At 39.0% G+C, this 17603-nt stretch overlaps 1 protein-coding gene across 2 annotated transcripts in view; it reads right to left on the bottom strand.

Annotated features, from left to right (window-relative positions):
* The window catches only part of Mbd2 (methyl-CpG binding domain protein 2), a 63033-nt gene that overhangs the window by 25802 nt on the left and 19628 nt on the right, over positions 1 to 17603 (bottom strand). For both annotated transcript variants that reach the window (XM_006970128.4, XM_076555469.1), the window contains exon 3: positions 10764 to 10901. In XM_006970128.4, coding sequence (XP_006970190.3) covers positions 10764 to 10901 — 138 coding nt within the window. The remainder of the gene's footprint in view (positions 1 to 10763; positions 10902 to 17603) is intronic.

Raw genomic sequence — 17603 nt, 5'->3', positions numbered from 1 at the left:
TGCCAAGCCAATGATGACCCTAGTTCAATCCCTAAACCCACACAATGGAAATAGAGATCTGACTCTGGCCAACTGTCCTTTGACCCCCACAGCTAGCTATGGCATGATACTCACACAAAGAATAAAGTAATAAACAAATTAGAAGCCTTGAAGCGGTACTATATCAGAAGGGATTATCCACATGGCCAATTCACAAAACTGGTTATTAGTGCCACTACTTACTACGAAAATGCACGCACATTAGAACCATAAAAGACACCGCTGAGTACACACTGAAATGTTTCCAATTCCAAGGACTAACAACACCGAGTGTCAACAAGGACTTGATGTGAACTTCACACTTTTGATGAACATGTGGGTATGGAAAACCACTGAGAAAACTGTTCAGTGTCTTCCACAGCTGAACCTATACTCTATGACCCAATAGCTATTCTGGGTCTAACCCCAAAATTAAAAACCATACTAGAGCATTCACTTGAAGCAATGTAAGAATCACCAGTTTAAAAAAAAGAAAAGGAAAAAGACAGAATCTAAGATGAACAAACAAACAAACAAAAAAGACAATACCGAAAAAAAAATAGCATCAAACAAATGAAAGCATCCTTATAATTAATATGCTAACCAAGTTAGAAGTGAAGATTCTATCCATGGAAAAAGAAGAGCAAATGATCATAACAACAAAAAGGTCACTCAAAATCAAAAATATGATCATCAAAATACAAGCTATGAAGAGTTAGAAATTAAAAGTCAAGAGAATAGTTCACAAAATAAAGGAACAACAAAATGAAGAATATACAAGCAAAATCATAGGCGAATTACAGGTAAATTCTAAGAAGCCAACATACACATAGAAAGATAAAAACATGAGGGATTCAAGAGAGAAGGAAATTCTGAAAGAAAGGATTAAAGAAATGTTCCCCAACAAAGGGCAGGAATCACCTATGTCTCCTACGGAGACCCAGATCAAATGAAAAGACCTGAGAAACACACAGGGATTTCTTCTTTGTTTTGCTTTTTGAGATACAGAGTCTTTTTACACAGCCCAAACTGGCCTTAGATTCTCTATATTCCTGCATTAGCCTCCTGAGTGCTGGGATTACAGGCATGCACCACCATGCCTGCCTATCTCTGTCTTCCATCTTTTACATAAAATACATGCTTAAGTATATATATATACACTTAAGTATATACATATATATATGTATATGTATACTTACTTTTCGAATAAATTCCTTAAAATCATATATAAAAAGTCAGAAGAGCAAGCAAGCTATGAAAGCATGTGCTGGCCTCTCCACCAGAAATCCTGAAGCGAGAGGATTACAAGGCAAAGCCCTTAGAATGCTGAGGAAATGTTTTTGTTTGTTTGTTTGTTTGTTTTTTGTTTTTTCAATCTAGGCTTCCATCAGCAGAAAAAAAAATGAGTGTGTCCGAATACAATAAAGTCATTTCTAATATGCAAGTTTTCAAAAACTTCATCTCCCATCATATTTTCCTAGCAAGTTTCTAGAGGCTTGATTACGAACTGGAGGAGCATCCTAAGATAAAGATGGAAATGCAGAAACAACTCAGCACCGAGCTCAGCAGAAGAAAGCCCAGGGCTCCAGCTGCACAGCAAATGCCAGGGACTAAGGCAGCTGCAACAGGAGCAAAGACAACTCCAAACAAAGCCAACCAGAAACAGACAACGCTTCCGATAGGCATGTGGCAGAAGTTCCGAAGACTACAATTATGTGGACAGGGCTGCCTACTACTGTGAAGGTCACAAACAAGAACTGCCTTGCCCCACCTATGAATGTGTCCGATCCTAAGAAGGTAAACATGACTATGAATTTAACCATTTCCCTAAAACTGTGATCCAGCCATGTTGGGAGCACAGCAGCAGAGAGAGGAAACTTCGTCCACTACCACTGGAGAAGCTCAAACAATAGCACCAAGAACCAACTGTGAAGGCACAGCCTGTGAAGTGCTTTATTTTTAAACACAGGGGTAACTATAAAGGGAAGGCCAGGAACTAAAAACAAAGGCTCCTGGGAACCGGAATAAGAGACAACAAGCTACAGAGCTCTTGATGTGAAACATTTTGGCATTTCTAATTTTTCAATCTATATTTCAGTCATTTAGAGACTTTTGTTAAGGTAATCACAGCTTGGAGTTAGGAATTTTGCTCAGTGGTGGGGCACTTACTTACCTGGCAAGTGCAAAGCCCTGAAGTTCACTCACTCCCCAACACTGGGAAGAACAATCTTGGACACCCTCACATAAGTCATCATGTCTTATAAGGGACTGGGAAAATAAACAGTAAGCGGTGAGTGAGGAAGTTATGAATTCCTTCATTTTAATTTACATAAAATGTTTCAACTGCAACCCTTGCCTCCATAAAGAAAGGTAAGTTAATATTGCAAAACTGGCTTTTTTTCTTGAGTTTCAACCATCATCTTTTACTATCCAGACCCCCAATGATTATGAGGGTTATTAATACTCCAATATTCAGCTTTCTATTTTGTTATTTATTAAAAATACTGAGCCATCCTTTGGTATTTCCATATTCCTAATGGTAGCTTTAGTCTCTCAGCTCTTTTGAAGACTCCACACAGAAGCAGCTGATCAGCCACATCTTATCAATTATCTCATGGCTTTATCAGTTATGCCCTACCTTCCTATCACAACTTCTACCATGATCTTGAAGCCCTAAGTCAATCCTTCTACCATGCACAATAGCTGGATGAAGAGCTCTGACTAGAATGCTCTCCCCATACTCCTCTACTTTTGTGTTTTTAATTGAACGTGTACATGTATGTTTGTGTACTACCTCCATGCCTAGTGCCCTGTGAGTCCTGAAGAGAGCACTGGGTCCCTGAACTAGAGGTACTGATGGCTATGGGCTGCTGAGAGGGCACTGAGACTCGAGCTAGTCCTCTAGAAAAGCAGCAGTGCCCATAAGCACTGGACCATCTCTCCAGCCCTACTGCAAAAGACCATGTACTCTCTCACTCCTGGTGTTCATCCCATTTACTCACAATATGGTATACTACGGAAGTGTTCATCTACCTCACTTCATCACACTAGATGGTCAGTTCCAGGACAGCAGGGACACTGCCTTGTCCGCTGCAATATCCTTGTTGTTTAGGAAAGTGCCTAGCACAAATTAATGTTCCCCCAAAAATCATATAAGTGAAGAAATAATGAAATTCCATTCAATTGATTCAACATATACATGAATTGCTTACATGGAAACTGTGGTAATAATCAGAAAGAGAGAAAGAAGAAACACTCAGGCAGGTCTCTAGGACCAAATTTAATGAGTCAGGTTTTCAGAACAGATCAAGTATAGCATTTAAGTGTAGACTTGAGGGATCAGTCTAAAAATGTATAAAACATGACCACGGTATAGAAGGGTGAGAGGAGTAAGCCGACACCCAGAAAGCTGGCAACCAAGTGTTCAGTGTTATCCGAGTGTAGGACAAGAGAAGAAAGGCCAGAGAGGCGAAGGAAAAGAAGATCAGGAAGAGCTTTGGGAGACGGCACAGCAGGTAAAGGCATCTGCCATCAAACCCGAGTTCAACCCATGGAACCTGAACTGTGGAAGGAGAGCCTCCTTCTGCAAGCCATCCTCTGACCCCCAAACAACCCCACGGAGCATGTCTCCCCAAATAAAAAGTAAACAGTGGTTTGGGGGCTGGGGATATAGACCAATTGGTAGAATGCTTCACTAGCATGCCTGAGACCCTGGGTTCAATCCCAGTAACAAGCATGGGATTCACACCTATCATCATGAGGTGGAGACAAGAGGACCAGAAGTTTAAAGCCATCTGATATCATAAGTCCCAGGCCAGTTTGTCTCAAACAACAGAGGGGCACAGCATTAAGTCATGTTAAGGTGTTTAAACTGACCCTGAAAACTGAAATGCAGCCTCAGGGTTTGAGCAGAAGACTTTCACATCTTCACCACAGAAGAACTTCTCCTGGCCGGTGTTTCATCTTGACCGAGCTAGAGTCATTTGGGAAGAAGGACTCTCAATTGAGAAAGTGCCTCCATAAGACTGGGCTGTGAACAAGTCTGTCGAACATTTTCTTGATTGATGGCTGATGTGGGAAGGTCCGGCTCCCTGTGAGTACTGCCACCCCTGGGCTGATGGTCCTGGGTTCTATAAGAAGTCAAGCTGAGCAAGCCAAGAAGAGCAAGCCAGTAAGCAGCACTCCTCTATGGCCTCTCCATCAGCTCCTGCCTCCAGGTTATTGCCTTGACTTCCTTCATGACTGACCGTGGTGTGGTAGTGTAAGCTGAAATATACATACCCTTTCCTCCTCAAGTTACTTTTGGTCATAGTGTTTTATCACAAAAAAAAAAAAAAAAAAAAAAAAAAAAAACCACCTTGACTGTAGAGCAAATTCTAATTGGTCTTAATAATAAAAACCCGGAGCCAGATATCTGGCGGCTGGGTGCTCTGCTTCTCTCATCTTTCATGAACTGAAGGAATAAGACAGGAAGCGGAGGCCGGATGAAACAGTAACTATGTAATGTAGGAATAAAGAAGGGAGCACTTCCTGTCGGTTTACCATCACTCAGAACCACAGCCAACAGTGAGTAATGCCCTGCAACATCTCTACTCCATGTCTCAGGAACTACTGGTCTCTGTTCTCCATGACATCTTAGTGTTTGGGTTTGTTTGTTGGTTTGTTTTAACTAAGTGGAACGATAAATGTGGACAGATGCATTTCAGTATTGTTTGTTGTTATTTTGTGGATTGTGTTTTTGTTTTTGTTCTTGGAGACTATGTAGCCCTGGCTATCCTGGAACTCACTATGTAGACCAGACTGGCTTTAAACTCAGAGATGCACCTACCTCTGCCTCTGGGGTGCTAGGATTAAAGGCATGTGCCACTAAGCCTAGGGGTTCTTTCTCCAAATGCCTAAATTCCTGATTTCCATCTCAGCCCTTCAACTTCCATGTTCTTGCTGATGAGCAGAGGACTTGGTTTTCCCCGGGGAGAGTGTGTGTTCCACTCACTGTACTGCAGACTTCTGCGGAAAGCCTCTCTGTAAACATGACTGACGTGTTCACTTTTGTTGTAAAATGACTCACAAGCAATGAACTGCGGAAAGCTTCCTAGTGTGTGGTGATAAGACTGATAAAAGAAAACCTAAAAAGAGAAGGGGTGTGTAGGGTGAGGTGGGTAAGACTTAGTTAGGCAGTAAGAAGACTAACTAGATGGTTTGGGGTTGAAGATACAAGAGCAGCAGAACACACTCAGGCTTCCGGCTTCCCAGAAAGAGGTGAACAGTGGTGTTTTAATGAAACAAGGCACAAACAGGAACTAGCTGGTTTGACAGGACAGAGTGTAACAAGCTGACTCAGGTGCTTATGATACTTCCATGTGGACTGAGCCAAACAAATGAAGCTCAGGAAAAAGATACAAATTTGGGAATCCTTAACATATGAGGTGGAAACCACGGTGGGGATATCCATGAAGGTTACTCACATCAAATAGCCTGGGAGCCCAACAGTCTAAAACAGTCAGGAGAACCAACTGAAGGGAGGGAATGAAAACAGGCAAATACCAACTAAGACCAACACCCCCTCACCCCAACAGACACACACATATGCACACGGGGGGGGGGGGGGGGGGGGGGGGAGGGATATCGGAGATCAGAGGCAGAAATAGTAACAGTGCCTAATACTAGAACAGATCAGGAGGTAATTTAAGGAGAATATTTTATCCTTTTAACTTAACAACCAACTTCATGAACCTAGTAAGAGCAGTTTGGGTGGCAGAGAAAAAATAAAAGCTTTGATTTAGTGATACAAATATTAAGTAACAAGTAAATTGCAAATATACAGACATAATACAAAAGTTTGGCTAAAGAGAAGAAAGAGAATAAACATTCAAAGGGCATACAAGGTAAAGTGAATGTTTTTAGTACAGAATTTGAATAGATTTAAATGCTTTGTGGTAGAAGCCATTTTGTACAGTTTGACTCAAGAGGCAGATGAATGAGTGAGGCCTCTTAGAATGTCACAGGAATGAGCTTTTGCCACAGGAAGTAAGGTCAAGTTCATCTCGGGGTAATAACGACCAACAATACAGTCAAAATCCTCTCAGAGTTCTCCTTACAGAAGGAAACACAGATGCCTGTCTATTCAACTTCACAATATTTAAATAAATATAAATTTGAAATGGAACACCTTTCTAAGGAACATGTCACAGAAGACAAAATGAAACCAAGGTGCTTAACTTGCCAGTGGACCATCTTTTAATTTGTCACAACTCAGTGGAGATCAATTTGATGACATGTATTAAATCATAAATTCAGGTTAATTACATTTCTGAGAATTTAGCCCAGGAAACCACTGTAACATATAGGAAGAGACTTAATATGTACAAAAACTCTCTGGATACTACCTTAAAGTGGGGAGTAGCTAGGGAAGGCATTGTTAGCACAATACACAGGACAGTTAACTTACAAATTACAGGAACATATCAAATGAAACACAAAAAGGTGTTACATGAAACTTTTTAAAGCACACAAATGTGTTATCAGCATTATGCTTTTCAAAATACACTAAAAGACTAAAAGAAAGTATTTTAAATGGTTAAAAAATATTTTGGTTACATTAGTAAAAATAAACTATGATTAATTTTTTTTGTCTATTTCAAATTTCTTTCTCTTATAAAGAAAATAAACAATGAATAAGGTATTTTAAACTTCTAAAGGTCATCATTTAAGGAACCATCAACAACATGAACTACTTTCAGCTTCTATTATTTCTAATTAAAACCCTTATTTCTGGGTTGCTGATACAGTCAGTGGTTGAGTCCTTGCCTAGCACATGCAAAGCCCTGAATATGTACCATGGTGCTGCAAAAGTAAATAAACAAAAGTAAAGATACACACAAACTGCACACCTCCTTTCTAACGACTACTAACTCTCCAGTCCTCCAGCTTCTCCAAAGCTCACCCCAAATTTCCTACCACAGTAGCCTCCCTCTTCTTGACCACCCATAGCACCAGTCTACACTATTTATCTAGCACTTTGCACCAGGCATCTTCCCAGAATTCCTTAGAGTAACACTTGAAACCCATGTTCTCTGCCCAAGCAGCCAATTTTCCTGCCTGGAGAAGAGAAAAGGAACATAATGCACTTCAGGGGCTCCACACTTGCTGATGTTTCTTGGGCATAACGCCATCAGGATGAGACTGTACCAGAGGTGACTGTCGAGGCTACAGAGGATAAGAGGTGCTAGAATGCCTGCAATGCACAGGCATTTTCTGGATTACAACAACTCAACACTGAATCACCTCATAAGCCTTCACATACAACTTGAAATGCACTTGGTTTGAAAATTTTCACTTTCAGCTGGGAAGTTTCTTCTAACATAATTTAAGCAACTCATTCTAAAAGAAAAGGCTGGCTGGCTTCCAGGAGGAATTAAAGGAAAGTTTCAAAAAAGGACTAGAAAAGCAAAAGACAAAATAGATCAAGCAGGATATTCAAGTATACATCTTCACTTGCTTCAAATATTAACTCCTACAGAAAAGCATGATTGTTCTTTGAGAAAAACAATCAATGTTCAGAGACACTGAAGGCGTGTTAGCCCTATTAATTTCACAATTTCAAAAGGAAATAAAAACTCAAAAATGAAACTTCTTCAATTTAAAGATAAAAGAAACACACAAAGACAAGAGAGCGTCAAAGATAGGAGTATTAAAGAAAAAAGTCTCAAAGCAGTGAGTTACCCACATATTCAAAGAAGTAACTAGGAAAGATATCCTTAATGAAGTTGCAATTCAGTTAGATTTTTTTAAAAACTTGACTGAGTCTTATAGATCTAGCTACAGAAGGCCCTGCAATGACCCCCGCAGGAGTCACAAATCTGACAGAAGCCTTCTCTCTACCTTCTCCATGTAATGAAATGACAAACACATGTTACTACATCTAAAAATGACCCGTTACTAACCCTGTTAGAACCAGGGTCGATACATTCCATTCCTACTTTACCATCTTAACTTATGCACAGGTAACCACTGTGTTTTGTATTAAACTCTGTTTTAAAGCATTCTTTAAAAATGCTAGTTTCCACATTTGAAGATAAAGCATTTTAAAGAGTCATCCACATAAATTCATAGTTTATACTTTACAGAATTCATATTGGACAGTCATATAATGACCTCAGCATAAAATGCTTGTTCAATAGAGAAGGACCGATAGTTTTTCTTCTTCTCAACTATCACTTCAAACCTACTGAAAGTCAAGTCTAAATTAAAATATAGAAACTTTATTCTAATTCTAGGCCTAAAATTTAATGCTCATACCACTAATTTAAACACCTTAATAAAAGAGAATGATATATTTAAAGAAGAAAAACATCTGTCACCTATGGAAACCTTAAAAATATAAATCTCTTTGCCTAATTCATTCACTGTCTAATAAAAATAACTTTGCCAATTAAGTAATGGGTAATTTATACTGGTGACCTATTTTGCTGGATCTAAAGAATGAGTAGCAAAATTAGAATTATTTTTGTCTTCATACATTTCTGTCAACCACCTACCCAACAATGGTTGAATATTCATCTGATATAAGTGTGTGTGTGTGTGTGTGTGTGTGTGTGTGTGTGTGTGTGTGATCATTTTATTTAACCAATCTGTATCTAAACTAGAGGTTTTGAGATGACACAATTATAAAAAGACCTCTTTATCAGCTTTGTATTGATGACACAGCACTCAAATGCCAATTCAGCTCTTAAGTTGAGATAATGAAGGTTACAGGAAAAACAGCCATGTTTGCCGAAGTAACCTGTGGAATAATTACAATACCACCTGCCTCCACTAGCTAAAAGGAAGGACAAACCTTCAAAAGCTTGTGTTGGAATGATGCTAAAACTCTTTGACCAAAGACAGGGTAGAAGGGACAGACACTTTTCATTTGAGAATAATTACACAAACCATAATAAAGGAAAGAAAACTGTTCAACAAAGAAAAGAATGAGAGGTACCATTCTGTTCATTTCAGCTTTAAAATTCTAGGTTACTGATCTCTAGACACAGCTACACACCCAGCACAATACAGTTACCACAGCTTTTACAATCTATGACTTGGTGCAGGTCCAGTAAATACTAAAATTACTGTTAAAACGACCAGGATTTGTCAACTGACCTTTAAATTAAAAAGCACACAGGTTTATAGTGTGTGAAAGGATCAAATCTATTAATACCTATTCTCAATAGGACAAGTCCAATTTCCAATGTAAATGGTATCATTAGAGGTTATACTCTACCTCTGTCTTTAGGTAATTGGGGAGCATTTTATTCAGTTACAAACATTCACAATTTTCAAATAATACAACTTTTGTAAGGAAACAATATTTAAGTCATCAAAAAGCCAAAGGACAGATATTCAAGACTACATAGCTTATCTGCAAAAGAATACAACCAGAAAACAGCTTGATAGAGACAGAGAGTTCAAGATGGCAGAATCCCTTCTGTGTTGAACTCAACCACCAGCGGTTCTGTTCTTATCCTGCACAGGGTAGTAAAACAGAGGGGAAAGCCTCACACCAAAAGCTGAATGGCCCACAGAAACCTATGTGTTGACAAGAACCTAATGGCACATGCAGGTACGCATCTTTTATACTTGATGTGATACACTTACATGGCCCCTGTTGAATCTCTTGGGGACCAACAGTAAAGCAAGTTTAGAACTTCAAATCTTGAGACATCTATAGCAAGATGCTGATCCAATGTGGCTCCAAACATCTTCTGTTTTCCTGGCTCACCTGAAGAGGAAAAAACACTACAGAGGATGTGGGAACTGAATTTCTTTCTGTAGTTTCTTTTAGAGCAATTGTCTGAGAGATTTGGTGCAGTCCTTTGTGAAGTTTGGAGATGAAACACTTGAAGAACTAGTGAAAAACATTCAAATGAAAAGATGGAATGGAGAATATTTAAGCAAAAGATATTCATTGTAGGCCAATCAGTGTTTCTAACCCGTCAAGTGGGAGGCAAAGAGAAAAGAGAGAAAATGCAGTGTTTCTCCTCCACCTCCTCACCACATTCATGACTGAAACTCATGGAGCACTAACTTCTGACCACATGAGGGAGGGAGTTGGTACAACAACCTGGAAGGCTGAGCATTTGGTACAGTCTCCATCCCTGGCTGTGTGACCTGGTTAAGCAGCAGGGAGGCCTTTCAGATAATACCTTCTTCTATGAAAACTTTCTGGTGGATATAAGTTGAAGTAATGAAAGAGAAAAATGCATTGAACTTACACAAAAACAGAACTCACAGTGATGTACTCATACTGGCAAATCGTATCTAATTCTGTTTTTCAAAAGGTTTGGGATAGATTCCTTGAAATTAGAAATCAGAAACAAAGGGGGAAAGAAGCAATTTCCAAATAATAGAAAATGTTTTCAAACCAAACACAACACAAGCTGCATGATTCATCTTTCTAGGAAATACTATCCCTAGAAAAATAATCTTTAAAAAAAAACTAAGATTAGTACAACCAAGACTGGGGGAAGATTATAACACAGAAAGCGTAATAGTGTTGCCAATAATATTAGTTAGATTCACTTTAATTAACTTCTAAAGTATTTTTATTAAGTCTTATATTATTTTGGTTATTCTCTATAGGAGCTCTGGACATAAAACTTTTTTCAAATGCATTCCAATTTAACCAGAATTTACTTGAATTCTGCCTGGTAAAAAATACCAGAATTTTCTGGAAAATGTGATTGAAGGACAAATTAGCCCCTTACCTGACGTGGTTGTTCGTTCATCCGTTGTGGGTCTGACTTCACTTTATTGTTGGGGTGGTTTGTGACTTTCGTGACTGGTTGCTTGAAAATTGATGCAGTTTGTCTAATTGGCAATGTCGTGTTTAAGTCTGGTTTACCCTGTAAATAGAAATGTGTTTTCATTAATATTATATGTAAACAAAATTGGATCAATACCTTTTTAAACTCAAAACCCTTAACTTTAAATAAGATTATTCCAACTCTTGGTCCATGTCAGCACTTTAAATATTCTAAAGGTACATTTAAAAAACATATTTATTTGTATGCCTGAGGGTACGTATGTGTACCACATGGACACAAGAGCATGCAGATCTCAGAAGCAGCACTGGGATGCCCTGGAATTGGAGTTACAAATAGCTGTGAGCCACTGTGTGATGCTGAGAATTGAACTAGGGTCCTTTGCAAGAGCAATATGGGTTCTGAACTGCTGATCCATCTCTCCAGTCCCTCTAAAAGTGCATTTTAAGCACTTTATTATGTGTTATTTATTATGGGCTTCTTTCATAATTAAGGTATACTTTTAATTCTTTGTATGGTATTAATTATCTAATTAACAGAATACTAAGGATATACTAAGGACGTTCAAATAAATATATCTGTGAAGGAATAAAAACTTTAAGATAGCAATCAAAATAACAGTTGTTTCTACATTCTAAGACTAGGGACAAATATTAGCATTAAATGTATAAGCGTTAAAACTTGGTTTGATTGACTAGCAGTGAGTCCAGATCTAACATAAAATCACATTAAATTACTGATTCCAGTAAACAGAATTCATTTTTGAAAATGTCAATAAGGAGATATGCCTAAATTAAAACATCAAAATTTAAGCACCGCTGATAAAAATGGAAAATTTCACACATGATCTCATATAACAGAGTGCAAACAAAGGTTCCCGAAAAAGTAGTGGGTAAACTTAACTTTCTGTACACATATAAGATGTATGTATATGAAAACCAATAAACTGGCCGGGCAGTGGTGGTGGTGCACACCTTTAATCCCAGTACTTGGGAGGCAGAGGCAGGTGGATCTCTGTGAGTTTGAGGCCAGCCTGGACTACCAAGTGAGTTTCAGGAAAGGCGCAAAGCTACACAGAGAAACCCTGTCTCAAAAAACCAAAAAAAAAAAAGAAAACCAATAAACTGCATGTACCAACTTGCGTCTGACCATCAAGTGAGGCCTACCTACTTTCCCATATGGGGAAATATCTCAAAATCTGAAAATAACCCTTCTGATGGCAAGTATTTTGTATAAGGGATAATCATCCTGTATTCCTGTTCTATTTGCTGACTATTCTAGTCAAGTATCCCAGGCTTGACTAGAAACTGATTCTGCAGCTCAGACTGCCTGTGATAAGCATGCATTCAGTCTGATAGGCATTCCTTATTTGTTATGTGTCACACTTCATGCTTTGGGGAAGATTTAAAAGCAAAGCTTTGAAAAGCCATGTGACATGTTATTCAAATTTGAATCATCCAGTAAATAAAATGTCAGACGTGTTTTAGTGAGGTCAAACTGTAAAGCAGAACTGTTGTTAACTTCATTTGCAATACCCAATGGAATGATAACGAAAAGAACAGGACAAAAATTATTGTTACTTTGATTCCGACAAAAGATGTAAGAAGCCATACGCTGAGAACACTCCACGCCTAACATTTCTATTAGAGGTCTTTTGTCTTTACCACTATCTCCATACAGAACTGTAATGTCAAGTTCCATACTACCAAAAGGTGGGTCTCAAATCTGAGTACACATCAGAATCGCCCAAGCTGTTAGAAGAGAATGACAGCCTCATCCCCCGAGCTTCTGATCCAGTACGCCTGAAGTGGAGCCAGAGAATTTGCATCAGTATAAGGCCTCCAACAGTGAAGAACCTGGTGCCCACATTTGGAGAAGATTGCTCTCAACAGAGATTCCTGATTGGTGGCAGGTAGTTCAAGTCTAACTGTACCTGTGTGCTGTCAGTTTTTAGGGGCCTTTAGTAGATTTAGTGTGGAGTCCACATATAAAATCCATTCTTCTAGCTTCTCTCAAACCCTGAAAGATGGAGAAATGGTCGACTGACCCTGGTTTAGTAGCAAGTACAACTAATTACTCACAGCTGCCCACTAGAGAGACAAGTTGTCCTCTGGCATTCCTGGACAACTCACATTTGCATTAACTGTGGGGGCCGTATAGGTATGGAGTCTGTGACCACTGCTTATAGAACATGAGCAAGCCTAGCTAGTAAGCATCGCCTGGCAGCTATAACAAAAACTTCTGTAATATTTGGACCCATTATTAAATATCCCTTTTCCCCGTCTCCTTTGCCCACAACAAACATTCCTCTTCTGTATGTACTGTGCATGCAATTACTTTATCCTAATTTTCTCTCAATGGATGTGCTTATCCTCAAGAGATACATTTACCTCAAATGACTCGCACAATACTAGTTTCTGGCACTTAGATTTATCTTAATAATCCATCACTGTGCAAATTCAAGGGACCGGGTGCAAAATAACCACACAAGGACACCAACTTTACAAACTATGCAGTTTGAGACAGCAAGATGGCTCAGTGGATAAAGTCTTGTAGTCAAGACTTGACGTTTGAGTTCAATTCCTGGAAGCCCCATGATGGAAGGCAAGAATTTAATCCCCAAAACTGTCCTCTGACTCCCACACATGCCATGGAATAGTAATGGCCACACCCATACGCATGAGCACATGTGCATACATATACAGAATAATTTTTAAAAGAGGCTCAAGAGAGTGCTTCTGTGTGTATGCATGTGCTTGTCTGTGCACATACATGACTATACAGGCACACAAGAGCCTGTGCACTGAGGCCAGAGGTTGATGTTAAGCATCTTCCTCTCTTCACCTTACTTTTATAGTCAGTGTCTCACTGAACCTGGCGCTTACCAATTTGGCTAGACCAACTGACCAGAGAGAACCAGGGATCCTCCTGTCTGCCTCCCGAGCACTGGGATTACAGGCAGAGGACAGGCTTGGTGCTTTTTCATGGTACTAGGGGTGTGCATTTTTTAAAACTCCTACAGCAATTGTGGGATGCATATAGGGAATCAAGCATTTCTGGCTTACAACACTTAGAACATTTGAGGCTCTAAACAACAAACAAAGTCATCCAGCCTAAGGTCAATATTCAGCCATCAAGAATCCTAACCTACCAAAAAAAAAAAAAAAAAAAAAAAGCTGGGCGGTGGTGGCGCACGCCTTTAATCCCATCACTCGGGAGGCAGAGCCAGGTGGATCTCTGTGAGTTCGAGGCCAGCCTGGGCTACCGAGTGAGTTCCAGGAAAGGCGCAAAGCTACACAGAGAAACCCTGCCTCGAAAAACCAAAAAAAAAAAAAAAAAATAGAAAAAGAATCCTAACCTAATTCTTTTTTTTTTTTTTTGGTTTTGGTTTTTCGAGACAGGGTTTCTCTGTGTAGCTTTGCGCCTTTCCGGGAACTCACTCTGTAGACCAGGCTGGCCTCGAACTCACAGAGATCCACCTGGCTCTGCCTCCCGAGTGATGGGATTTGGCGTGCGCCACCACTGCCTAGAAACTTAATTCTTAAGGAAGACAACTGCTGTCGCTAAGATTATCATATAATTATGTCACTAAACAGTATCTTGTTTGGTTAACATTTACATTCTTTAATAAGGAACAGTATGCTTTGCTGATACTAGAACAAATATGGCATCAGAAGTAATTACTATTGTTGGTATATACAAGCATATCCAAGTCTGAGACTCACACTAGAAAAGATGAAGCAAGGACTACTCTTCACTATTACAAACTATGAATCTTAAATCCACAAAGACTGGAAGTATGGAATATTTGTAATTACTAGTGTTAAAAATGCTAACGTTGACAGGGTAGTGGTAGTATATGCCTTTAATCCCAGCACTCAGGAGGCAGGGGCAAACGGATCTCTGAGTTTGAGGCCAGCCTGGGCTACAGAGTGAGTTCCAGAACAGCCAGTACTACACAGAGAAACCCTGTCTCAAAAGAACAAAACACACACACACAACACACACACACACACACACACACACACACAAAACTGCTAAGGTTGATGTTTCTAAGTATTTATGTTCTTGGATCAATAAAGAAAAATTAGAAGAGCTTGCTAAAATATTCAGGATACACTGTTAGGTTCCACTGTCTAATGAGATAGTTCACTCCCTTCCGTCTTAAAGAACCCTAGCCTAATTCTTATGAAGACAATGCACAGAGTAAGAGATGTTAAAGAATGTACCTCATCATTCTTCTCTTGATTTCACTCAAGCATTTTTTTAACAGTTTTTCTTTTTCTTTTAACTGGTTAATAAATTTGACAAGTAATTTTGTATTCTAAAACATTCTCTTGGGCAATCTGCAAAGTAGACTGACCAGCTTTCCACAAACTCACAGAACCAGTAAACTATACTACCACCCTCCCCTAAGGACTGCTAGAGTCACTTAATTCGTGGCCACCTGTTACCTGAGTTGTCCTAAACTACTGACACTCTGCCATAAGCTTGGGCGTTAAAAACAATCACCTTGGCATGAAGCACAATCATAGCTGTTCACAAAATCAAAATTGTCTCTTTAAATATAAAAAAAAAGTGATATACAAACTAAATCAGCAAATTCACTGCAATATTGTAAACAGCCCAGCTCACAAACTTTAAAATTCTAAAAATAAGTCCCATTTAAATCTATAAGAGAAGTAACTGTGGTATCCAATAACATAATTAGTAAGCAGGTTTCTTTTTTTTTTTTGTTTTACTTTCAATGACCTTCCACAAAAGCCTGTAATGGAAGCCTTAAGAACCACACAGTAAAGGTGACTGGGGAGGGGATGGAACAATGGGGTCTCAATCCATGGAACACTTGAGTGACCCACACGAGTTATAGAACATGAGTGACAAAAAACACTTCATAAACCAGTATCTGCCAGGTGTTTGCATCTCCACCCATCAGAGCTTCGAAGTTACATGCGGCTCACTACACCATGAAGCTGACATCAGTTTGCATTTTACCTAGTATCGATAATTACAGATGCAACTGTCGGAAGTTGGCCTTGGTTACACTGTAGCAAACTGACACAATGCCATCAACCCTTTATACAGGAGCAAGTGCTTCAGCAGCCTACATTTTATATATTCCTTCTGATTCAAGAGTTCCACTTTCAAAGTTATTTCCAATTTCAGACTTGAAAATCTTTATTAATGTTTTATCAATATTATCAATATTAATAAACAATCAGTATTTTATCCATACTGATAGTGACTTTTTTCCACTTTCTGTTATTACATAAAGCTCTCAATGTTAAAAAACCTGTTTTACCAAAGATGGTATATTATAATTTTAACACAATTACAAAACATAAATGATAACTTCAGATATGAACCACAGTACAAAGGAAAGGGGTGGGGTCATCTGTTCCTCTTATTTTTAAAATGGATTCTTGCTATATTGCCTAGGCTGGCCTCCCAACTCCTGCCTCACCCTCCCAAATGCCTGAATGAAACAATTATAAAATAGCTTCATGTTCTTAGATAAGTATTACTAATTGCATCAGTTCTGTTCTTATTCTTATTTTAATAGATGAGGTGGCACTGAAAAGTCCTAGTCACATAAATGGGCAGAATGAGTTCATCTTATGTGACTCAGACCTTGAATTGCTTTGAAGAGTTTGTTAAAATATCACAGTGAGCCATCAAAAAAAAAAAGAAAGAAAGAAAGAAACTGTAATAATCGGTAGATACATGAAGTTCCCTCCATTTTGTTAAAAGCACAGAATTTTATCTGTGGAAGAAGTAATCAAGTGATTCATTTCTCAACCCAGTATTTCCAACCGCCCCTCTATTGAAAACACACCACTTAGTACCGCAAACAAGGAGAAGTGTGCTTGTCTCTAGAGGAAAGGCTGGTGAGAAAGGAAAATGTGAAGAAAACACATCACGGTTATCTTTATAGATCTGCTGAAGCATACACAGCGTGTAGAACTTCAAAGATATGCTGAAATGGTTCCTTTCAAATCATCAGTGTACAGTGTGGATGTGACTCAGCAGGAAAGTGCTTACATAGCACAAATAAAGCCCTGGGCTTGACCTCCAACACCGTATGTCTTAGACAGATATCCATGTAAAATTTACATATCACATAGAACAGTGACTTAAACTCGATCACCTTCCTTGGCCAGAGTTATTATCATCAAAAATCTATTTTTACTTTGTGTGTGCAAGTGTGTTTATCTGCATGTATGTATGTGCAGCACGTGGGTATAGTGCCTGCAGACCTAGAGAGAGTTATCAGGTTTCCTGGAACCACAGTTACAAGCAACTGTGAGCCACCTTGTAGGTGCTGGGAACTAAACCCTGGTCTTCTGCAAGAGCAGGAGGTTCTCTTAAACCTTGTCAGTCAGGTTTTGAGAAGAGCTATATGAAAGACAGTTCAACATTGTACAGATTCTATAACTAAAGCATAGAGGTTTTACTTTCCAATTGTTAATTTTTCACTTTTAAAAACTCACCATGTCAGCCGTGGTGGCGCACGCCTTTAATCCCAGCACTCGGGAGGCAGAGCTAGGCAGATCTCTGAGAGTTTGAGGCCAGCCTGGGCTACCAAGTGAAAGGCGCAAAGCTACACAGAGAAACCTTTTCTCGAAAAACCAAAAAAAAAAAAAACTCACCTTGTCACAGGTGAAAATTTTTCTCTACTTACCCAGTGTTCATATACAGCTGATACTGTAAAGTGTCATTCACACACCATTTTAAATCTGCATCCTTTAATACACGTGTTCCAGAGAGATATTCATATCCCAA

The sequence above is a fragment of the Peromyscus maniculatus genome, chromosome 19, assembly GCF_049852395.1.
Source record: "Peromyscus maniculatus bairdii isolate BWxNUB_F1_BW_parent chromosome 19, HU_Pman_BW_mat_3.1, whole genome shotgun sequence".
Classification (NCBI taxonomy): domain Eukaryota; kingdom Metazoa; phylum Chordata; class Mammalia; order Rodentia; family Cricetidae; genus Peromyscus; species Peromyscus maniculatus.
The sequence above is the reverse complement of the archived record's forward strand: the minus strand, read 5'-3'. Positions and strand labels throughout refer to the sequence as shown.